Consider the following 25,147-nt stretch of genomic DNA (forward strand, 5'->3'; position numbering starts at 1 on the left):
CAGGGTAAGACAGAGAGCTCACAGCATAAGGGTTTCATTCCCTGGGAGTGAACTGAACACTACAAGAAAGAAAAGTTTGTGTCCGTAGTTCAGCAGGGTAAAACATAAACATGGAAGGGTTCTGGTACAGTGTCACTATTACATTCGTAATGAGTAATAAGCTACAATTGACCTAGTCTATGAAGAATCTAAAAAAACGACCTCCCTTGTTCAAACACGCACATGTGCGGGTGGAGAGGATCGGAACTAGTCGACAGACATCTCCGTCCTATTCCGTTATGACGGTACGTGAGGTGACGACTGACGCCAAGTATCATACGAGGGATAGCAGTAACCCTGAGTTATTCAAGTCAAACAGTCCATAAGAAATACTAATACAATAAGTAAAAAATAAAAGCTGTGTTATACGATATATAGATACTTTGAATTATTAGTAAGACTACTTGAGTATCATCCTTTCTATTTGTGGTACATGTATAGGTAATGGAAATCTATTCTCTAATGCTCTGAAAACAACCTAAGCACTTTATAAATACATTTAGGTCCTTAGGGAGATCTACGTACTTCCTGAAAAAAATTGCTTTCATCTCTGAGTTCACACAGCTGACAGGTAGACAAAGGTGAGAATCTGTCGCCATCTCTTCTCCCTTTTCACAAAGAGTCTTTATTTTCCCTGCAGGTGCTGCATCTCTCTCTCTCTCTCTCTCTCTCTCTCTCTCTTTCCAAGAAGACTTTCTTGGCTCCCGGGCTAAAAATCTAACTCTATGTTTCTCTTGAGACTAAAGGATGATCTATCCACTTCTCTCTTTAACCTTCTCTCTCCCGCTCTGGTTCTCTCTCAGTAGAGGCATTAGTTGTGACAGTGAAAATGGATGAGGGGAAATATACAGTTCACCTCTTGACAGTAGCTGCTACTGGATTTCACTTAATGCCTTCAATTTGTCTGAGAGCTGAGGATTGAAGCCTCCTCCGTGAGTAAAACCACCTGAACCCAGTCTTCCTGTTGCACCTCTTCTACAGAGCGTTCCCTTCCAGGACCTCTCAAGGAAAGCCGTCACTATAGGCTATCGGTGATGAGATACACAGCCAGTAGGCTGACAAAGGTGAAAGGTGAGCAATGTCACAAAAGGTTGTCATAGTCGAGCAGCTTGGAGTGCTGGCGGGTTTTCCACAGGCGGAAGAGACGGAAGTCAAAGTACATCTCGATCATCTCCTTGCCTAGAGAGAGAGAGAGCGAGAGAGGGTGGGTTGGGTCGAGGGGCACCAGTTAAGTACAGTTGATTTCTCTTCACCCCTCTCCACTAGCTAATCTGTTCTCAGAAAGGAAAATAATTAACGTGTTGTTGTTTTTTATCCCAACAACTACTCTCAAACGTTGATTGTAATATACAGTTGATTGAAGTGTTTATGTACTGTAAAGCTTGATCAAGCTATAAACTGGTAGAAATAATGGAGGAGAGAGAGAGAGAGAGAGAGAGAGAGAGAGAGAGAGAGAGAGAGAGAGAGAGAGAGAGAGAGAGAGAGAGAGAGAGAGAGGAGAGGAAAACACTCAGTGGAGGTAATGAGATATTAATTGAGAAATAATTAGCATGACATCAATAAGTGTCAGGGGGAAATGATTGATGAGGGGTGAGTTCAGATCTCAGGAAGTTCAGACGTCTGTCAGCGTGTTCCCTAATGTCCTGATTAACTTGGTCTGCCTTGCTAGGATTCAGGGAACGTGTACTGCACAGCATGTAGCAGATATTGGAAAATCTATACATATGTGAAATTGTGTGTGTGGTCGTACACTCACCCTGCGCAGATAGCTCTAGTGGGGACTTGAATTCGATGACATGAGGTCTCATTAGCTGCTTCAGATTCTGGATTAGCTGTGAAGGAGAACATTTTACATTTCAAAACACCCATCTGGCAAAACAGACAAACCTCTTGAGAGGAGTGAAAATTGTTTTCTGTTCACAACAAAAACAATTGCAAACATATTGTCACTCATTATTTTTCCAAAGGAAATTAACACTCAGTTGTACCTCCAAAAGCAATACAACTAACTGCAAAGGTAAATATGTCATAACATCAACTGAAAAGAGCACTTCATAGTGGGAATGATGGGGTCAGAGTGAACGATGGGTGTGTCTTGTGCATACAGCAGAATGGGAAGTGACACTGAAGTGTTAACCTGTGTTTGTCTCACTGAGTATCTGTTGTTCGGGGGCTGTTGTGTACGAGGAGAGTGCTCATTGCTGGAGAGAGCCTGTCAGAGCACATTACCTTACATCACCCTTCTCCTGCCCACTTCTCCACTCACTCCCTGCACCTCCCCTCTCCTCTCTCTCTCTGCACCTCCCCTTTCCCTGCACCTCTTCTCCTCTCCTGCTCTCCTCCTCCACTCCCTGCGGTCTGGACCAGCCAGTGCCACTGCCCCATGGAGCCTCGCAACCAATTAACATGTTTTTCCAGAAGCCAGTTTCCTCTCTGCTGACGCCATTCACACAGCAGTAGCAGTAGCAGCATGCTCAGGAACTAAATCAATGCACGGAACCTCTGGAGAGTTTGTGTGTGTCTATGGGAGAGGTCAGGGTTCACGACCCCTAGCGGGACTCTGAACCTGCTAATATAGCGTGCTACAGTGTTACAGCGCTTAACCTCAACTCCCCTGACTGTGTTGACAGAGATTAACAACAATAGTCTGAACCCTTAAAGCCGGGTCACTGTTTTAATTCAAGAGGGGAATACTGTACAACAGAAGGATTTGGTGGTAGATTATATCGCCATAAATCAGCAGACCCAAGGATTAACAGAATTCAGAGGAGGAACTATTGATGTTTATGTCTTGTCCTTTTTAGGCTAGAGGTGACTGCTCCCCAAAAGAAGACTGTACAGGGAGTGAATAAAACTAAAGGAGTGGAAAGGAGCTGTATAACAAAGTTAAGGTTTGCGTCCCAAACGGCACTCCATTCCCTATAGGCTCTGGTGAAAGTAGTGCACTATATATGTTAAAGGCTGCCATTTGGGAGACACCCAAAATCAATCAAGGAGATGTTAGAGTTGAGTTGCAGTTAGGTAGGCTGAGTGTGTACCGGTACGTAGGTCTCTCTGAAACTAGCAGACTTTTATTAGACGGATGACTAAAGCTTTCTATCTGCATTCCAGCTGAGGTAGCAGGGGATTACAGATAGCAGAGGAGAACATTGATAAATGCACTGAAAAATACTTCCCTGTTTCATTTCTGCGACTTGTCCAGCCTCCAGACTGCCACACACACACACACAGACACTCCAGGGTAGGAAAATATCAGATAGACTGGAACAACACTGCTGTCTGTGTCAGAGTGTGGGCACACTGTACAGCGTGCTAAAGTACAAAATGCATGCATGTGTTGAACTATACGTTCAATTATTTAAATGAGTCAACACATATACTGTAGCATGTGTACGGAATTTCTGTGTGAGAGTGCATGCATATTCAAGACCATCTGAACTAAGTGCCTGTGTGTGTGCGTGCCTGAGTGAGTGTGTGTGTGTGTACATGAAACTGTTTGTGTGCATAGCTGCTTGTTCCCTGCAGTGTCTGCCAGTACGTCTCTGTGGGTGAGGAGGGCCAGGGCAGGGGTGTGTGTGTGTGCGTGCGTGAGCGCACGTGGGGGGGGGGATTTTTACAATTTGCAATTTGTTCCAGTCATTGGCAGCAGAGAACTGGAAGGAATGGCGGCCAAAGGAGGTGTTGGCTTTGGGGATGACCAGTGAGATATACCTGCTGGAGCGCATACTACGGGTGGGTGTTGCTATGGTGACCAATGAGCTAAGATAAGACGGGGATTTGCCTAGCAGTGAACCTGCCTCCTGCACTCTGTCTGTCTATATGACAGCATGACAGTTTAGCAGTGTCAGTTTAGGAGCTTAAGAGCCAGCTAGGTAGCCCAGGGCTAGCTACATCATACTGACACATTCAGTAGATTCACAGTGTGTAAATTATGTACCAGTGGTGTGTGGGTGGGTGGTGGGCGGCTCTATACTGACTACATGAATAAAAAGAGAGGGATAGACCTATATACTGTGCAGTAATCTATAAAGAAGCAGTACGGTTGTGGTAATAAATGTTTACAGTGACAGAATAGGAAACAGGTCTTTACATAAGTTAATGACAAGGAGTGTCAAGGAGTGGAATGATATCTAAACAGACTGGTACCCAGACTAGGGTTGTAACATTTCAGTCACTTTCACAAAATCCTAAAAGTTTTGGCAGAAATTCATGGAATCAGGAAATCCAGGAACCTCCAAATGGGATTTCTAGAAAACCAGGGAACTTTGGGAAAATTACCAGAATTATGCAACTATAATAGGGGAAACTATAAATCCATACCTTTTCTCCATTGACGCTCCCCAGAACATAGCAGCCCATTATGTGAATGACGTTGGGCTCAGGGTTTAGCTTGCTCATAAACCGACACAACTTCTTCCAAAACCTGTCCATATAAATAAGAGGGGCAGAGATTAAATGAATCTGCATTTTTATAATAGTGTATGACTTTAGTCTATGTTTCTGCAATCCAGTGACAGTTATCATGGTGATATTGTTGTCAGAAGTGAGTGATCTTACTGGATCATGTCCTCTTCCTTCTCCACCTTGGCAAACGTGGCCACTTTGTTCTTGAGCAGGTACAGATGCCCCGGACCTCCCTGGAGAACAGGTTCATTTCAGTTATGTGCATGCAATAATAACTGCAGCAACAATAAGCTGACTTAAACACTGAGTTTTAGACAATAAGAACCCATTCTCCCACTCACACACGCACGCAAACACACGATATTGTCTCAACCATCTCCCCTTCCTCTCTCTCACCTGACAGAAGATGAGCATGTTCCAGATCTTACAGCCTTTCCTATAGGCCGTCAGCTTCTTCTCTATCTCCTCTGTGATTGGAGGGAAAGATGAGGGAGGAAAGTATAAATGCTACTTTTCTGCTGGCAGGGGAGAGAGGCCACATACTGTACTATGATCATTATTCAGGGCATACTATGAATGAAAAACAAACATAATCTACTCACCAATGATGTCATCGAATGTGGCATGTTCATGATCCTACAGAAAAATTTAAAATAGGACACAATAAGATAAGACAATAAGACAATTCCAACTACTGTGTGAACGGGGTGGTATGCACGTTATAACGTAGCATTTAAAAAGTATATATTTTCCATATGTACTTTAATCATTAGGAAAAAGAGACTCTCCTAAATCAATATGACAGTCATCAGAATATCCAGGTATTATCATATTATCATTGGGCTCCCGAGTGGCGCAGTGGTCTAAGGCACTGCATCTCAGTGCTTGAGGCGTCACTACAGACCCTGGTTTGATTCCAGGCTGTATCACAATCCGGCCGTGATTGGGAGTCCCATAGGGCGCTGCACAATTGGCCCAGCGTCGTCCGGGTTTGGCCGGGGTAGGCCGGGGTAGGCCGTCATTGTAAATAAGAATTTGTTCTTAACTGACTTGCCTAGTTAAATAAAGGTTAAATAAATAAATAACAGGTAGGAGTAGTACAATGGACCAGTGGATGAGAGGGACTCACATAAAGGATGGGGATGATCGAGGGGTCGTCCCTACGGATGATGTTAGGGACATATTCAGCCTTCGGGACCTTAGAGGATATTAGCTGGAAGAAGACAGACTCAACATCTATACAAATATCAACGAAAAACTGTCTACAATGGGTACATTATATACTGTAAGTAATATCATAATAACAATGAAAACAGACAAATAAATTAGTCAGAAATGACTCTACATTATCTCCACTGAGTGGTATGATATCTGTTTAAGGTCATATAGAATAGAGCTACAGAGGTTTTCAACTACAGTTTACACTTAGCTATTAACAACACACTCCCATATTCTCTTTGCACTGCTATGAGATGGCTAACTGGTCTCTTAGGTGAGCTGAGAATCTCACTATGATTTTGGGTGGGATTAAGTCCTCTCCCTCGCAGGCTGCTCTCTCCAGCTCTCTCTCCTCCTCCCAGTCGGCATCCTCCTGTGACCCTTCATCTAGAGCCCTTGACGAGGACGGCAGGTCCCCACCTGACACAAGCAAACACACACACGGTTGGGGAGAGATGAAAGGATCACAAACAGAGCTGATTAGAGGAGAGTATGCAAACAGAAGAAGCACACCTGGCTGTTTGCAAAGAGAAAGAAGACAGGAATCATAGAGACACACGTCGAGGAAATGGAAGACATTATCCCTTCCCTAAACATAGAACAAGAAATCATAGGCACGTAAAGCCATCAGATACATAGACAATAGGTTGCAGAGAGACACGGACACAAACATTTAGATGAAAGACAAAGCTTGCAACATACAAGCACAGGCTCAGACAGACCCTGGACACATAGGGAGGACGGCAGAGACGCACAGTACAGGCGTAAAGGACAGACGTACAGACGCAAGGTACAGTAGACCGTCACCGTCAAGAGTCAGACGTGAATAGGACGAGGACAAATAGAATCAGGGTCAAACAGTCTGTACAGAGGAGCTTCTTTCAAATGAGTGTGTGTGTGTTTGTGTTAGTGTGTGCATGTACATAGTGTAGGTATAGTGCACGTTTGTGCCTCAGTAAAGTTATTTTTAATTGTACATGCTTGTGCCGAGTATGCTTGAGTGAAAAAGTGTGTTTGCGTATGTCTCCTGGGCACATCAGCTTGCATGAGTGAGTGTGTGTATAGTATGTGTGTGGACTCACTGTCTCTGGAGCCATGGAGAGAGTTAGGCTTCATGGGGGTGGGGTCACTCCAGGAGCGGTTGAAACTCTTGGCTCGGCGTTCGGCATATGCTGATGAAGGAGTGGAGGAGAATGAGTGGAGGATGAGGAGGAGGAGGAGGAGGAGGAGGAGGAGGAGGAGGAGGCCGGGGGAGAGAGTGCCACACACACTTTCCCTAATCAACCCCAAAACCCACTGGGTGTGTCCCAATAATATCAATTTTCTTCTGAAGTGTACACTTGTTCACTACTTCCCACAAATCTAAAAGTATTGGATTGGTGGAGGCTAGAGGGAGTTTCCACCATATTTCTTATAACAGTAATTTCCTTTCAAATCAGTGAAGGGAAGTGAACAAGCGCACACTTTGGGAAAAAAGGAGAGATAATTGGGATGAAGCCACTCAACACAGACGCTAGAAACTCATCAGAAACTTCCTTCACCATGAAGTGGAATTTAGTCCTCTACACAGATGCCAACACACACACACACTTCCCATATGTACAACACATCCCGGCTCATACAAAACAGCCTGGCTGAAAACATTTGTTGTATTGCTCTGACTGAGTCATCATCACGACATGGTGATACTGAGTGGGTGAGCATCTGGTACTCCAGCACACAGCTGGGACTGTTGTATCCAAACCACCCAGTCACTTAACAGCTGCTAATAAAGTCAATACCTCTACCAGCTTCTTCTAACCAGGCATCCTACTATAAAACCCCAACTTGAAAGCTTTTCTGCCATAATGTTGATTATATTGACTCTTGGACCACTTTCTCCTGGGTGTTCGATGTCTATTTTTCAGACAGGTTGAAATGTAGAGAGGGACACAGAATTTAGAGGGGAGAACAGGTGGAAAGTGGTGGGTGAAGTGGGATTCGATGTGCTTGGGAGACTATACTACTACAGCTGCACCACTTTCAAAGTGTTGGTTCCATTTACTATAGCTTCAACTAGTTCATATTGAGCCATGCCACACTTATTTATGAATGCATAAATGTACCATGCAGTACATTTTATCCAGCACACACTGACACGTACTGTATAGGCTGCATGCATATAGCACAACCACACTGACGAAAGTAGAACACATTGTAAAAAGCTACGACGGCACAGGCACCACGGCCACACTCACTGGGGAACTCACTCTGAGCCTTCATTCTGTGGCTGCCCACCATTCTCAGGTGCTTCCGGAAGTTCCTGTCGTAGAAAAGAACAGAGGAGTAGCAGGGAGAAGAAAGAGGGAGGAGAGAGAGGGAGAAGAGAGGGAGAGAGAGCATAGAGGGCAAAGCCACAGACAAGGAAGGAAAAGGGACGAAGAAGAGTAAGAGTTTAGTAACTTACCTGGACAGGAAAGTGAAACAGCTTGTCAATCAATGCCTGTTCATGGACGGGGGCGGGGGGGGATTGAGTGTTTGAAGTTATTCAGTCATATCTGATTCCGTTCAAACTCCTGATTCAACCACAACCTGATTCAACCGGATCAAAAGAGAGGAACTCCTTTCCAAGTTTGGTCAGTCTGACTCATCCAAAAACCTTCTCAGAAAAAAAGATCAAAAACATTCTGGATCTGTGAAAAAATAATGTCCAAGCTTGTGAAATAAGTTTATGTGATTCAGCTGTCATCCACTGACAGTGTATAAGCTAAAACAAAACGTATACATGTAATCTTAGTTACACAGAATGTAAATACTGACTAGATTCAGTAATGCGTAGCGATAACCTTGTTACCGGAGCCTGGTACATTGCCTCCTCATAACCATTTGAGTAAAACAGAGGCAATTACTAAAGCCCTTTCTTAAGGAAACAGATGCAATGGTATGGCTCAGTGGCGAACCGTGATTCAGGACAGGTGTGGCAGAGCCCCACCTGTTTTGAGCCCCAGCTGTTTAGCTAAAAATGTATGCAGTGTCTTCGGATAGTATTCAGATCCCTTGACTTTTTCCACATTATGTTACGTTACAGCCTTATTCTAAAATTGATTACATATTTTTTCTCTTCAGCAATCTACACACAATACTCCATAATGACAAAGCGAAAACAGGTTTTTATAAATTTTTGTCAATGTATTTAAAATAAAAACAGAAATACCTTATTTACATAAGTATTCAGACCCTTTGCTATGAGACTCGAAATTGAGCACAGGTGCATCCTGTTTCCATTGATCATCCTTGAGATGTTTCTACAACTTGATTGGTTTTGAAAAGGCACACACCTGTCTATATAAGGTCCCACAGTTGAAAGTGCATGCCAGAGCAAAAACCAAGCCATGAGGATGAAGGAATTGTCTGTTGAGCTCCAAGACAGGATTGTGTCGAGGCACAGATCTGGGGAAGGGTCCCAAAAAATGTCTGCAGCATTGAAGGCCCCCAAGAAGACAGTGGCCTCCATCATTCTTAAATGGAAGTTTGGAACCACCAAGACTTTCTAGAGCCAGGTGAGAAGGGCCTTGGTCAGGGAGGTGACCAAGAACCCGATGGTCACTCTGACAGAGCTCTATAGTTCCTCTGTGGAGATGGGAGAACCTTCCAGAAGGACAACCATCTCTGCAGCACTCCACCAATCAGGCCTTTAAGGTAGAGTGGCCAGACGGAAGCCACTCCTCAGTAAAAGGCACATGACAGCCAGCTTGGAGTTTGCCAAAAGGCACCTAAACACTCTCAGACCATGAGAAACAAGATTCTCTGGTCTGATGAAACCAAGATTGAACTCTTTGGCCTGAATGCCAAGCATCACATCTGGAGGAAACCTGGCACCATCCCTACGGTGAAGCATGGTGGTGGCAGCATCATGCTGTGGGGATGTTTTCAGCGGCAGGGACTGGGAGACTAGTCAGAATTGAGTGAAAGATTAACCTTGATGAAAACCTGCTCCAGAGCGCTCAGGACCTCAGACTGGGGCAAAGGTTCACCTGCCAACAGGACAACGACCCTAAGAACACAGCCAAGACAATGCAGCAGTGGCTTCGGGACAAGTCTCTGAATGTCCTTGAGTGGCCCAGCCAGAGCCCAGACATGAACCCGATCGAACATCTCTGGAGAGACCTGAAAATAGCTGTGCAGCAACGCTCCCCATCCAACCTGACAGAGCTTGAGAGGATCGGCAGAGAAGAATGGGAGAAACTCCCCAAATACAGGTGGGCCAAGCTTGTAACGTCATACCCAAGAATACTTGATGCTGTAATCGCTGCCAAAGGTGCTTCAACAAAGTACTGAGTAAAGGGTCTGAATACTTATGTAAATGTGATATGTCCGTTTTTTTTCTTAATTTTTTATAAATTAGCACGAATTTCTAAAAACCTGTTTTTGCTTTGTCATTATGAGGTATTGTGTGTTGACTGATGAGGGAAAAAAACTAATTAATCAATTTTAGAATAAAGCTGTAATGTAGCAAAATTTGAAAAAATACTTTCCGAAGGCACTGTATATATTGTTTATATTTTTTTGCATGTTTTGAATGTTATTTTGGCATTAAAACTTGTCACATATCAATTTGCAAACAATGGAGAAAAAAAAGAATGTTCTATAGTTACGCCGTGATTGGCTCAGTGTTCGTCACTCATGGGGACACTACGTCACTGCAAAATCTACGGGGATAGCCCGAAAATTCAAGCCCCTTGGGTGCTGCCATAGAGTTACATTAGAAGTGTCCATCCAACAAGGCTTAAGCTCATTGGCCACAGATAAAATGACGTCAAATCACGTTTTAGCTACCGTAGCTTTGATTGGACTGATTATGTCAACATCATACTTTCAAAATCTTAGCTAGCAAACTTGATACGCAGTCATCATCATGAATCAAGTCAATCTACTGGTAAATCCCTTTCTATCTGTCATATGAAGAGAAATTATAGATAAAACGTATCGGTGCTCATCAGCCATTGGACATAAACATTACACGACAAGTTGGAAATTGCAAATTCAACAATGAGTGGTTTGGAAGGAATCAGTGGCTAACTGCAAGCGTTGCAAAGCAATCACTAGCCTGCTATTCAGTGGAGTGGGTGTGTGGTCCAACTCTGGGTTTGAGCATCTCTTTTCCAAGCTTAAAAGGATAAAAGCATTCACATGCAACACCATTGGCCAGAAAATGTTGAATACACCTCAAGTGAATGAGTTGTTTAGATCTTTGTTAATTTACCGTAAAACTGGTTTTATTCTGTGTGGATGGGCTCCCTGTTTGAAAGGGAATCTCTTTTGATGCACCACTGGTGAATACCGCAGTTATTACATCAGCTTGAGGACAGGGAATAAGACAGCTGGCCATTTCAACACCGGGTAAAACACATGACAGAGGTCAGCACTGTGGCGGGGGTTGATTTGGATCAAATTAGTTTGGTAAAAGAGGTGAGTTTGGGTTTTGCATTGTAGCGAGTTTTCTATCGTGTCAAATGTTTATCAATATAGGCTAAGATAATGTTGGCGCAAACACTAAAAGAGCTATAATGGTTTGTTTAGGCTATTATTAGCCTAAAAGGTTGAATACATTGGCCATGCTGTCAATCCAGCGTGACTTCTTCCGCGTTCAAAACAACTGGAAACTCAGAACTGGGAAATCTCAGACTTCAGTGAGTTCAAGACAACTGGGAACTCTGAAAAAAACGAGTTCCGACTGGGAAAATACGTTTTGAACGGTCATCCAACTCGGAATTCCAAGTCAGGAACTCAAGCCTCTTTCTAGAGCGCCGACCTGAAGATCACTGATGTCATGATTCAACCTTGTTTTTTTTCCTGAGTTCCCAGTTGTCTTGAAAGCACCATCAATCTAGAGAATGCCAGACTTTGATGACAAAATGTATATTGAATATTGTAAGAGCTTTCATTGTGTACAGGGAGAATACTGTAAGAATGGCCCATGTTCTGAATCCTGTCGCTGTACATTTCAAAAGTGCTGAACAAATAGTTATATTGACTATGTCCGTCCTAGCTCACTCATTGTCTTAATCAAAATTATGGATTGCCTCTTATCCACTCATCGTCCCCTTATGCCATAGTTTGTCGATCTCAATTGTCAGTAGAAACCACATTTGTTTAAGCAAGTCAGCCATATCAGCTATTTATTTTTTTATGCAGTAAATGATGCTGAATGAACTGTTTCGCTGCCAGACAAGGCTCCGCTGATAGTCAGGTGTAGCAGTGGTAAGGATTCACTCCATGGTGCTGAAAAGAAAGCTCTGCTGTTGGGACAGCTTTATGTGCCTAACAGTTTGTGGGCACCGTTTGTCACCGTTATAGTGCAATTAATGTATTGGGGGGGGGGGTGCAAATAGTCTGGGTAGCCATGATTAGCTGTTCAGGAGTCTTATGGCTTGGGGTAGAAGCTGTTAAGTAGCCTTTTGGACCTAGAGCGTTCCGGTACCGCTTGCCGTGCGGTAGCAGAGAGAACAGTCTATAACTAGGGTGGCTGGAGTCTTTGATAATTTTTAGGGCCTTTCTCTGACACCGCCTAGAATAGAGATCCTGGGTGGCAGGAAGCTTGGCCCCAGTGATGTACTGGGCCGTAGGCACTACCCTCTGTAGTGCCTTGCGGTCGGAGGCTGAGCAGTTGCCATACCAGGCGGTGATGCAACCAGTCAGGATGCTCTCGATGGTGCAGCTGTATAACTTTTTGAGGATCTGAGGACCCATGCCAAATCCTTTCAGTCTCCTGAGGGGGAATGTGCTTTGTTGTGCCCTCTTCACGACTGTCTTGGTGTGTTTGGACCATGATAGTTTGTTGGTGATGTGGACACCAAGAAACTTGAAGTTCTCAACCTGTTCCACTACAGCCCCGTCGATGAGAATGGGGGCGTGCTCAGTCCTCTTTTTTTTCCTGTAGTCCACAATCATCTCCTTTGTCTTGATCATGTTGAGGGAGAGGTTATTGTTATCCTGGCACCACACGGCCAGGTCTCTGACCTCCTCCCTATAGGCTGTCTCTTCGTTGTCGGTGATCAGGCCTACCACTGTTGTGTCATCGGCAAACTTAATGACGGTGTTGGAGTCGTGCCTGGCCATGCAGTCATGGGTGAACAGGGAGTACAGGAGGGGACTGAGCACACACCCCTGAGGGGCTCCCATGTTGAGGATCAGCGTGGCAGATGTGTTGTTACCTACCCTTACCACCTGGGGGCGGCCCGTCAGGAAGTAAAGGATCCAGTTGCAGAGGGAGGTGTTTAATCCCAGGATCCTTAGCTTAGTGATGAGCTTTGAGGGCACTATGGTGTTGAAGTGTTTAGTGTTGTGTTGTGTGGTGGCTTTGCTGGCATGCATATATATTTTTTTTTTCTCCAGAGTTTGCCCTACCAAGATTGACATGCTAAGATCGTCACTGGTATGGCTTAAGGTGCAATTTATGTGTGCTTAACCTCCTTTTTCTCTCTAACTTAGAAATTGAAATTAGACTTTGGATTTGAATTTGAATACTGCCCTCCCTGTCATCCTGCACTACTTCTCCTCCTCTCTTCAACCTACTTCATCCCTTGTTCCCTTGTCTCTCGCTCTACACAGCTAGGTGTCTGGTATCCACGTATCCATGGTTATGATTCATGTTGTGGATCAAACACAGGCATTATGCATGTGTATGTGTGTGTGGGCGGTGTGTGTGTGAGTTGTTGTCGTCAGGTTACCCACAAACCCTGCCTGCCTTAAAGGAGGAGGTAGAGAGGGAAAATGATAAGGGGAAACAGAGGAAAGAAACAGCACTAAATTTAAGTGGAACAGAGTGGGAGAAGTGAAACAAGCCTAAAACAGTGTTTTTTATCATTCATGAAGGCTTGTTTGACACGTGGTGCTATTGTGCATGCATGTCTCTGTTAGACGCTTTTAGCGCTGTCGTCGCTTAGGTATTTGTTCCCACGTGTTGTCCAGCATGCAATACTGAATCTCTATCTATACTGTTGTAGTGTTAATACCATAGTTAGCTAAACTTGTTGGAAGAAACAGTCATAAATTATACCTCATGTTGTGCATTCTGATGTTTCCAATTTATAACGGTAATACATTTCAAACTTTTTTTTTGAGACTGCCTAAGGCTGGGGTTCCACGAAGCAACTATCATGCAATTTTTGTTGCAGTTGCAGGTTGCAAGTGACATCATTTCAGGTAACTTTGCTGTTACATGAAGTAACTCAAATGCGATAAAAATTGCATGCAACAGCCAATCAAATTGAAGATGCTTCTGTCATATTGTTTGAGAATTCTAAACTCACCCCATGTCATCTGCTGCATTACATCGTGATTTCACAAATTATTATTGGTTTATCCAAGCGTTTCGTTATTGTATAAGGATCGATTAAGACAAAATGCTGGCAGTACAAGTTAGATAGCTAGACCAAATGAATAACCAAGCTAGCAACAAACTTGCTTTGGGTTCACTTTGAAATTGCATTTATTAACTGCTAAACCATGTACAATCATTTGTATTTATACAACGGTGGGTCTAATCCTGAATGCTGATTGGTTAAAACTGCATTCCAGCCGGTGTCTATTCCACAAGTTACCACCGGCTAAATCTATGATGTTAAAATGCCTATTTACTCTGTTCCATCCGACTTCGCAATCCACTGTCTCATCAGCTCAGCCAGGCAATTTATAAACTTGACCTCCACTATAAAAAGCATCTAGACAATATCTGACATTTCTTTTAGACTAATATTTAATTTTCAACAGCGGAGATTTGTATAAACCTTGCTGTCTGTCTCTCCGACATTTGCAACATTGTTTCAATATTCAAATTCGATCTCCAGCTGTCCCATAGTAATGAATGTATCGGGACTCTAGACGAGACAGACAGGCAGGCAGCGTTTCTCATCCAGTCGAAACCATGAATCAGCTGGCATCATTTTTATGGATATATATAAAGAAATGTCAATTGAAAAAAGGTAAAACGAAACGAAGTGCAGCTAGTATGCAGTCTTTCCAGCTTCAGTTTGAAGTGATTGTGTCCAAATAAATGTTACTAGAAAACAGCTTAAACAAATGCAAATGCAGCTACTTTGCTGTTATTCTGGCTGCACTTTTTGACGTGACTAAGTTATCCGTAGTTGGCTAGCTAGCAAGCAAGGGATAAGAACGTTGCCAGCCAGTATGGCAATGGAACATTTAGGTCGCGTCCATAGATACAGAACAAAAAGACTGAACGACTGGGTTGCGTCTCTAGCAACCGAACCGATCGAACGAACGACCAGCCGGCTTGGGTAGCAACCCTAGATTTGTATCTTGTGGAAAGATGAAATAGTATGAATAAATACAAAATGTCAGTCATTTTTTGAATATGTTGGTAACTTTGTATAAAAGTGATAATGCCCTCGAAGCCGGTGTTTGGAGAATATATTGGCACGGTTTGCTAACAACACCCATGCCAATATATCCTGCAAACACCGGCTTCTTAGGCATGATCACTTAAACATCTCCTGCTGTGCTAGTCTTTGTTCTGTCAACCCTGATCGCAGGTTGTGCTGCGCAGCACTGACAGCTGTGTGTTGACATGAAAACTGGGTCAGAATTCCGAACCTTCGAATGGATCATGTGACAAAAGTGTTTGTTTTAATTGGCTGTTGCTTGCAACTAGTTGCACAAAGTTGTAAACTGTTGTTTTAACTGGATGCAACCAATTTACAAATTAGTTGCTTATTAGTTGCAGAGGGGTGCTTCACGAAGCAATCAAGGGACCAACTCAGTTGCAAGCAACTAAAATTGTGTGCAAGTTGCATCGTGTAATGGCAGCCTAATGGTTTGTGTGTTAGATAGCAAGCTAAAGCTAACGTGTGTTTTCTAGACAGCTGGTTTTCAAATGAAATATTGTGAAGGTTTCTTACACAAATCAACTGGATGCCTGTGACAGCACGATGTGCTGCCTGAAATGACTGTGATGAAAGAGAGCGAGAGAGAGAGAGAGCGAGCGAGAGCACCTTCTCCAGACCTAAATTAATTAGGAAAGTTTTGGTGTGTGTGTGTGTGCACGTGCGTGTGTGTATTAGCGTGCGTGCATTACTCTTCATATCCAAACTTCTTAGTCCAATCGCCACCCATCCATATGTGTTCCTTTAATCTGAATATAATAAATCTAACCAAATCGATACAATGAAACACTGTCCATACTCATCTTATACACATGAGAACTCTGGTGCACTGGATACACTGACAATTTATTGTAACCTTTATCCTGTAAGAGCTACACTGTGACACATGATTCATACAGTCACAGCCACACAACACTGTCCGGCAGAGAAGTGAGTTACAGTCCAGTCTCCATGAACACAGTCACACAGTGTGCACTGCAGCAGCTCTCTGTTTAACACTGATTAAAACTGTCATGCCAACACCATGCTGTAAATGTTCACACATTGATTCATTGCCACGGTTACACAGCACTGCCCATTGTTGCACAGCCGTCAGGCCTGCGAACTAAAATGTTGACAAGCTATTGTAGCAGTGTCAGTCTCACCAACTCAAACCCAGCTCCTGGTCCCATCTACAGTGGTACAGCTAGGCTGAGTCCCAAATGGAACCCTATTCCCTATATAGTGTGAAACTTTTGAGCTGGGTTTGAGTTGGTGAGACACACTGCTACAATAGCTTTCCTCCTTTACCGCCAGCCCATCCATGCACAGACAGCAACCCAGACACTCACGCACACCAATGACAATTGACTTCTGCAGTTAACTGTCTGGCCCTTAAACAAAGTGTTGTATGATCACGCTACTTGGAACAGTGAGAGGCTACTGAGACATGGTTGATCATTAGAGTTGGTCTGACGGGCAGGGTGTGAGTGTGAGTGTGAGGGGGGGGGGGCGGGGGACACAACAACAATGTTAAAAGGTACGGTGTGTGTGTGCGTGTACGAGTGCCTGTGCGTCTGCGTGTGTCTGCGTCTGTGTGTTTCTGTGTGTGCGCACGTGTGTCTGTGCAGGGGTTGTTGGGGCAGGGGCCACACCACACTACAGCACCACGTACAGGACAGCCAGGTCAGACATGGAAGGTACCTCTCAGTCTCCGTTATAGTAGCAGTTGCCTCCTGTTCTCCTTTTCTCCTCTTTCTCTCAGCAATGCATCGGAATGCCCTGCTGGGACGTCACAGTGTTAACAGCGTCAGGGCTCAGAGGTCAGAAGTGAGGGGCTGAGGGTTGTGAGTGCAGGGTTAGAGGGCGTTAGTGAGAGGGGATCCACGCCACAGAGGATTAGCACTGGTTAGTGGCTAGTGGGTTAGAGCCAGCAGCACAGGTGCTTGTTGTACACCACACACACACACACACACACACACACACTGCAAACACACACATAAGGATACCACCAAGCCACCAATCAGAGACCAAGAGGAGGAGAGCTCAGACAGACACGGAGCCACAGAGGTAAAGTACACAGGAAACAAGCCATTGTGTTTGTGTGTGTACATCCTAAATGGATATATGTTGTGACAGGGTGCCAAAAGGAGTAACCATCATGTTTGACAGATGCTATCCATGTTCTACGCACTGGGGTCAATCACTGCCTGTCAGACAGATGATGAGAGCTGTCTGTGTGTGTGTGTGTGTGTGTGTGTGTGTGTGTGTGTGTGTGGTGCCTACTGTGCATAAACTAGACTGCTGTATGCTGTGGTATAAACTAATAACTACTAATGATCATTACAAAACAAATGACTTCACAACCTGTTCTATGTTAAGAAATAAGGCACAAGAGACCGTGCTATGTGCTGAATACAGTCACAGGTAAATGGCGTTGTTCGGCCCGAAGCGAATGGCCTGTCAACCCATTTACCTGTGACTGAATTCAGCACATAGCACGGTCTCGAGTGCCTTATTGCTTTTATAAAACGGTTACCAACATTAAAATAACAATACATTTAACTTCTTTAGTATAGTCTGTTTGTAACTCCACTTACTACTTGTAGAAGTATAGTCTGTTTGTTCGTGTTGGTCTTGGCTAGCTTAATGTTCCGGTCGGTAGCTAGCTAGCACTCACTTACAGTGCAGCACCGTCATGAATCTTAACAACGCACGGTTTCTGGCACCATTGATGCGCATGCTTTGTTTTCGTGACGTTGTCAGCCAACATGTCATTATATCATCATGTTGTGTTGCTGTCTGAATCATTTCAACTCGCACATTATCTCCACATGCTTTTAGCTTAGCATTTGGTTTGGTACAGTGGGGGTTTATATATGCCTAGTTTCCTGCATATCCAACCTCGGAAACAATCTTTCACTTTTGAAATGCGAACTCCCCTGTGAGAGAGAATGGGTGTCCAGACGAGACTCAGCTTTTTCTGAGCCAGACGAAATCACGCATCAATGTCATTGTTATGTATATGTACTGTATATAGTAAATGCAAATAGAAAAAAAGCTGTCATTCCAGGTGCAATGCTTGACGTGACTGAGTTAGCTGAAGTTGTCTAGCTAGCTAGCAAGTGACAAGAATGTTAAGACGTCTGTATACATAGGTTCGGTTTGCTCTTAGCAGAACTCGGCTAGGCGAAGCAAACGTCTGTGCATACTCCCTAAAGACCTTTGCTTGAAAAACGAGAAAAATGCGGCAATATTCCTGTTGTCCCTCTTGAGCCACCGTAGCAACATCATAGCCAGAAACACTTCCTCAAAATAGTCCATTTATCTAAGATAAATAAAAAAATCTGTCATTTTGACGTTTTTGCCAAAGAGGTCTTAGTTGTGCAATTTTACTATCTAACTAACTAAAATGTTTGATGCAGTATTTCTCAAGTGAATTATTTTTAGTTTGCACGAACAGCCGGGAAAAAAAACTGCTGAACACCAAAACGAACAAAAACGTCACAAAATGTCATCATAATATATAACTGTTTAGACTGGGAACCATGCGACAGGCTTTAGTCAGCCTGCATAACATCAGCACCAGAGAATGGAGACAATGTACCAGACGACATGGGACACTTTTATAGTGGATCCACAATAAATGACAATGTACAGATTAATGTGAACAAAACATCTTAAAAGTTAGCAGACATACAGTAACTACATAAACTGTATGCTAGCTAGCTAGTTTAGCTAGCATAGCAACAATTGTTTTTTAGAAGTATAGACAGAACAACCAGTTTCAGCATTGAAAGAACAACCCTAACAACATTGTCAATAGAATTGATGACCAGGTTCTGTCCGGACTCTTTCCTCTGAAGTCAGAATTAAATAGTATGAATTGAATTATCAAAATAAAGTTAATGAAAATGTGTCATTTATTACAATTTTAATATGTTGGTAACCGTTTTATAGAAGCAATAAGGCACTCGAGACTGTGCTATGTGCGGAATACAGTCAAAGTGAAATGGGTTGACTGGCTGAACAACGGCATTTACCTGTGACTGTATTCAGCACATAACACAGTCTCTTGTGCCTTATTGCTTAATTATTACATATAATCTATTCACTCTCAAAGCGTCCCAAATGGGAACCTATTTCCTTTATAGTACTCTACTTTTGACCAAGGTAGTGCACTATATAAGGAATAGGGTGTCATTTGGGATGCGGCCTCTACTTCTATCTAGACAGGGACCACTAAAACAATGAGTGGCATAATGACCTTTTCTTGAAACCACCTACAATGCGTACTTTTCATTACACTTATGCACTTACAATATTGCGTAACTACAGTAAGCCTATATTGCTCTAGGCAATTCTATGTTCCTTCCGAATGCGTCCTTTTGAAGAGTCAGTCGTCCTTTTGTTGCACCGAATGAACTGACGAAGCCAAACTTAAAACAATATCAGTGTGGAGAGGGGTGTGTGTGTGTGTGTGTGTGTGTGTGTGTGTGTGTGTGTGTGTGTGTGAGTTATGACCCTGGCTACAGAGGAACAGAACACTACACTACCATTTCTAGTGTGACTCATTGTGCTACAGTCCTCTGTCTGTTATGTTCTGCATTGTTGATCCATAGATTAATACAATATAATACTAGCTGTACTGTTATAGTGAGAATGCAATCTGTACTTATTTACAACTTAGACCTATTGTGTAGAATATGTATTGTTTATTCAATGGAGCTTTGAATAGTCAGTAATGTTTTTCCATAACTTCAAACACTCAGTCCAGCAGGGAGGTTAATACGGACACAGGAGACAGTGGCTAATAGCACACAGGGAGTGATGGCCAAGAGTTGAATAGTGAGTTGTCGGAGGGGCACAGAGAAGGAGTGAGAGAAAGAGAGAGTTACTCACGATATTCTGTATGCGCAGGAGTTGGTGCAGGCCGTGTGGAGGAAGGTAAGGAAAGAGAGAAACCAGTTAGACACTTTAGTAATAAATAAAGAACTTGACAGAGAGATATACAGTTGGGAGAGCTAGCTGTCAATCATATGATATTCCAGTCAAGGACAAATTGAGCCCTATGGGCCCTGGTCAAAAGTAGTGCACTATATAGGTAATATAGCGCAGGGCCTCTGCCACGTGGTGTGGATCCATGAGGAGTATGAGGGGAGGACAGATGACGCAGAGGGATGGAGGGACAGAGACAGATGGAGAAGAAAAATAAACAAAGACATTGACAGATGTGCACAGAGAGGGAGCGAGGGAGAGAGAGAGCGTGGGATCTAGGGGGACGGCCAGATAGGAGAGGAGTGGAGAGATGAGTGGAGCGAGAGAGGGAGCAGGGAGAATGACAGTGGCCCGCTGGGAGGGCAGGGTGTGTGTGGGCCGTAATTACTAGTTCAACCAGACAGGTGATAATTAATCAGTCAGCAGAGTGTGTGTTTGTGTGTGTGTGTGTGTGTGTTAGTGTGTGCCTTGTGTGCGTATGTGTGGAGAATAATGAACCTGCTCAAGGAACACAGAGTCCCCAAGGTCCGAAGGCCCTGCACAGTCATTAGTCCTTCTGTACAGTATGACAGAGTCTCTCTCAAACTACTGGCCTCCAACTGTGTCCAGGGCAGAGCCATGTAAAGGAGTCTAAGGCTACGTCCCAAATGGCACTCTTTTCCCTTTATAGAGCACTATATACTGTAGGGAATAAGGTGCATATTTGGGAGGCACTCTAAACTCTCATCGATCTTTAGATCCGTGTTGAGAACAAAGAACTTGAGGAAGCCATGTCATGTTCAGTAGGAGTGTGTTATATCTGGGCTGGACGTATCCTATACTCACGCCTGCATTGTTGTGGTTGCCGTCTGGAAGCTGAACATATTCTCTTTGGGGAACCAGCTATTAGGGTTGTCCTCTACATACCAAGGAAACAAAGCGGCAGTTTAGCCCACAACATAAGAATTCAACTGTGTGCAAAGCTGTCATCAAGGCAAAGGGTGGCTATTTGAAGAATCTCAAATATAAAATATATTTTGTTTAACACTTTTTTGGTTATTACATGATTCCATAGTTTTGATGTCTTCACCATTATTCTACAATGTAGAAAATAGTAAAAATAAAGAAAAACCCTGGAATGAGTAGGTGTCCAAACTTTTGACTGGTACTGTATATATATAAATAAGAGAAAATAAAAGAAAAGAAAAGAAAAGAGAGAGAGAGAGAGAGAGCGAGAGAGAGATCTAGCCGCGGACCCCCTGCAGTACCTCAGCAGGCCCCATTTTAAGAAATTCTGTATTAAATGACTGAGAGGTGCTCCATCATCAAGGTGCAAGATAAGTAGTACATACTCTGCTGTTCTATCGCGCGTGCAATAATGTCAGATAAATAAATACAAACAACAGTGTTCATTGTTTGAAGTAACATCTTTGTTGTTGTAATATTGCAAACGGACATGGCAGTTTCACCGATACGGATTCCAACTTTAAGTGCTTTGCGTTTGAGAAAAACATTCTGTTGCAAATTAATCGTATCATAGTGGAGAAGGGATGGAGATAAAGAGACACCTCTCCACCCCACTCCATCCTCCCCCTCCTCCTCCTCACCTCTCTCCTCAGCAGAGCCTTGTCTGTCTCTGTCTCGGTCCTCGCTGTACATCCTCTCCAGCTTCTTCCTCGGTTTGCCTCCGTCTCGCGGGGACGTCTCCAGATCCAGGGAGCGCTGGCTCTGACACGGGGCCCTGATGCAGGTCACACACTCTGGGGTGCAGTCCTCCCGCGAGCCCCCTCTCCGCACCCCCCAGTCCCGGATGTTATGGGCGCTCCCCGAGCTCTGCAGGGGCTGGGACCTGTGGTTCTGTGGGCCATGGTTATGGTTGCCACGGTGATGGTTGCCATCGCCACGGTGGTGTTTGCTGCCTGGTGGTTGTTGATTGGTGAACGAGGGCTGGTTGGCGGAGGGAGGAGGGGACAGGGGCTGCTTCAGCACCTCCAGCTCCAGGCTCTCCTCACTGCCTCGGCCCCCTAGCATGCCTCCCTCCCTGGTGATGGTGTAGACCCGCTGGGCAGCTGGCTTCAGGCCGGTCAGGCTTCCCTCAGCAGACCTGGGAGGCGGCTGCTGCTCCTCAGAGGAGAAACTGTGCTCCACTAAGAGCCCTGCTGAGAGCCTGCTCTTGGAGGGGCCTGTGGGCTGCAGAGTGCCTGGCTGCAGGGTGCTGGGCTGGGGCTGGAGACTGTGTGCCTGGTTCTGAGGGTGCAGGTTGTTGTGGAGACGACTGATGTCAGGGGAGTCTGTGTCTTGGCCGATAAAGGTATCAGACAGCAGGTGATCTGGAGAGAGAGAGAGAGGGGGGGGGGGTACAAAGAGATGAGCTGTTCGTCTTGTGCTCTCAAGGCCTTGGCAACATTTGAGCAAACATCAGGGAGCCAACAAAGCTTTTGGGAGATGAGAGGGGGAAAGAGATGTGAAGGGATGGATGACGGAGAAGGGGAATGAGTGAGGGTAGGAGAATTAGGAGGGATTTTGAGAGGATGAGTTGGAGGATAAAAGGGGTTTGGCATTCTTACTTGGTCCTGGGCCTCGGGAAGATACACCCTCTCACAGTAAAATATGCCAGATATCAAGTTTTCAGAGCATTCTCTGCTTCTAACTGCTATACAGTGGGATGAGAGGAAGGCCGTGTGATGTGGAAAGTTATAGGAAATGTGAAGCCATGTGATAAGGAAAGCTATGTAATGTACTAGATGAGGTTGGGATGTAGGCTACCAGATGAGGCTGGGCACAGGTGAAGAGGTTACCTACCTGAGCCGGCACGGTTCTCAGGGTGTGTGTGAGACAGGTAATCTCCAAAAGCTCTGGCTGCTCTGCAAAAAGAAGCACAACAACACTGATTAGCACTGGACCACTGGCTGCCTGCCTTCCTGCTGACTCCAACTGAGAGTGACTCACCACTCACCATTTCAAGGCTTCTCCTAATCAGTAGCTACCTACGTCCCAAATAGCATCCGATTCCCTATAGTGTCCTACTTTTGACCAGGGCCGATAGGGTTCTGGTTAAAAGTAGTGCACTATATAGGAAATAGGGTTCCATTTGGGACGCAAGCAATGTTTTATGATTGTCTCGCAGAATCATTGATTAACCTGAACATTTGTCTCATTGACTTGGCTTTACTCTGATTTCTCTAAGAAACTATCTTCTTAAGCCTAAACTACTCGAGAAGGTCACTTCACGTTGCTAGTCAATCTATACATCGCAAACATTTTCAAGTGTCCTACACATTGACCATCGTTCTCTCCTACAGAAGGTGAAATCCAATATGCAGCGTGTTCCAGACAGGTTTGATATGATTCCTCACGCAAATTCAATCTCCCCTATGGTTTACTCGCGGAGGTCTGAGGATGGATTTGCAAAATGAAACAAAAGACGTGTGCAATTCTCTTCTCCAGGTTGAATCCTACATGTGCTGTACTACACACAGTAGCAGGGTAATTTCAATAGCTTTTAGACTTTTGTGAGAAATGTGTCTCCCAAATGGCACCCTACAGTATTTCCTAATAGTGCACTAACTTTGACCAGGGCCCATGGGGCTTTTGTCAGAAGTAGTGCACTATATAGGGCATAGGGTGCCATTTGGGACACAATCAGGGGCTTACATTTCCCTTACAACTGGCCAACTTGGAATGTGTACAGTGCTTCAGACATGGTCATGTGAAGGCTGTAAGCTGTGCAGACTTTTTGTTCGAACTCAGTGCTGAAATACCAGATTGAACTAACAATCAAGACCCTTGTTGAAATAGGTTTTAAGTGCTGGGCAGGAACAAAAGCCTGCACAATCTGCGGCTCCCATGACCAATCCTCTGACAAAGGATTTCATACAGAACATCTTTATGAATACTTAAAACCTAATAGGGTGGGTTATGAAATATTATCATCAATTACATTTTAATTATTCAACATCAAAAAGGATAATATTTTATAAGGCAAAAATGGATCCTTTTCCCAATTTTATTTAGTAGCTAGAGCTATTGTACTTGCTCTCTTAAATGGCAACAGAAAATATCATGGTCAGCAGTACTAAGTGGTGTAATACTGGTAATTAGATAAACTCTCCAATACAAACACATTTCTACAAACACATTTCTAAGCACACCCATATAGCTATGCAGACTGCACATAATATAGGCTAGAGACACAGAGGATGTAGGCTAACACAAGCAGAGCACGTACGCACATATTTACACACATATGATACGCATGCGCGCGCGCACACACACCTACATAGAAACACAGGGCTATAATCCTCCCCCCAGTCAGTGGTGCTGGCTGGCGTTGTACAGTCTGTACACATCTCTGGGGGATGCTGCTATGAAATGGGATTGCTGTGTTGTTGCAGCCATGACCCTCTCCCTGCTACGACACACACACTCAAACTCATTAAATATGAGACAACACGTGCAGCAGCTCTCTCCCTGAAAACGCAGGTTGGCATTTATTGGGATGACTCCTGTACTGGAGGCAGCTCTGTAGTCACTAGCTGGCACAGCCACAAAGTCATACAATCCGATTTTAAACCAAACCATAACCTTAACCACACTGCTAACCGTATGCCTAACCCTAACCTTAAATTAAGACCAAAAAGCTAATTTGTGTTTTCATAAACCATTGTTTAGCTAATTTTGACTCTGCAGCTGGCCAATCTAGTGGAAATCGCTTCATCCCAATAAACGACAACCTGCCCTGAAAAGTCCCAGTAACTGATAGAGAGAGGGAGAGGAGAGGAGAGAATGTTATCATCCCTCATCTCTCTGGCTCTCCACTCCTTCCTATACACATTCTAAAGGGATGTGTGTAAAAGGCCATGGGGATGACAAAACACATTCACAACAACCACTTCCAGAGGACAAACTAGCTACTGGCATGGAGCCAATCTCTTTGTGGAACTACAACGGTCCGATACAACACCAACTGATATCTCCCTGTTCCTAGCTCTGCCTGGATTGCAATCATGCCCAGCAGCAGTAAACCCATTTCAACATGTACCTCCCCCAACTCATAGAATTACATATAGAATCCTCAATTATAGGATCTCTATGTCTCCACTCACGTCGGTGGCTTCCTACTTTCATTTGCCTTGCTTGCTCTGACT

At 44.1% G+C, this 25,147-nt stretch overlaps 1 protein-coding gene across 1 annotated transcript in view; it reads right to left on the minus strand.

Moving 5' to 3' along the window:
- Positions 1–1,120: 1,120 nt before the first annotated feature.
- Positions 1,121–25,147, minus strand: part of nsmfb (NMDA receptor synaptonuclear signaling and neuronal migration factor b) — a gene marked incomplete at its 3' end in the record, with an annotated part of 32,636 nt that continues 8,609 nt past the window's right edge. Inside the window, exons 2-15 of the mRNA XM_084176308.1 lie at positions 22,803–22,864; positions 21,608–22,330; positions 20,847–20,919; positions 16,728–16,805; positions 7,911–7,963; positions 6,744–6,833; positions 5,954–6,081; positions 5,573–5,656; positions 5,046–5,079; positions 4,840–4,910; positions 4,597–4,676; positions 4,360–4,462; positions 1,796–1,871; positions 1,121–1,218 (exon numbers count right to left, since the gene is read on the minus strand). Coding sequence (XP_084032434.1) covers positions 1,121–1,218; positions 1,796–1,871; positions 4,360–4,462; positions 4,597–4,676; positions 4,840–4,910; positions 5,046–5,079; positions 5,573–5,656; positions 5,954–6,081; positions 6,744–6,833; positions 7,911–7,963; positions 16,728–16,805; positions 20,847–20,919; positions 21,608–22,330; positions 22,803–22,864 — 1,753 coding nt within the window. The remainder of the gene's footprint in view (positions 1,219–1,795; positions 1,872–4,359; positions 4,463–4,596; positions 4,677–4,839; positions 4,911–5,045; positions 5,080–5,572; positions 5,657–5,953; positions 6,082–6,743; positions 6,834–7,910; positions 7,964–16,727; positions 16,806–20,846; positions 20,920–21,607; positions 22,331–22,802; positions 22,865–25,147) is intronic.

The sequence above is a fragment of the Coregonus lavaretus genome, assembly GCF_964263955.1.
Source record: "Coregonus lavaretus genome assembly, chromosome: 14".
NCBI lineage: Eukaryota > Metazoa > Chordata > Actinopteri > Salmoniformes > Salmonidae > Coregonus > Coregonus lavaretus.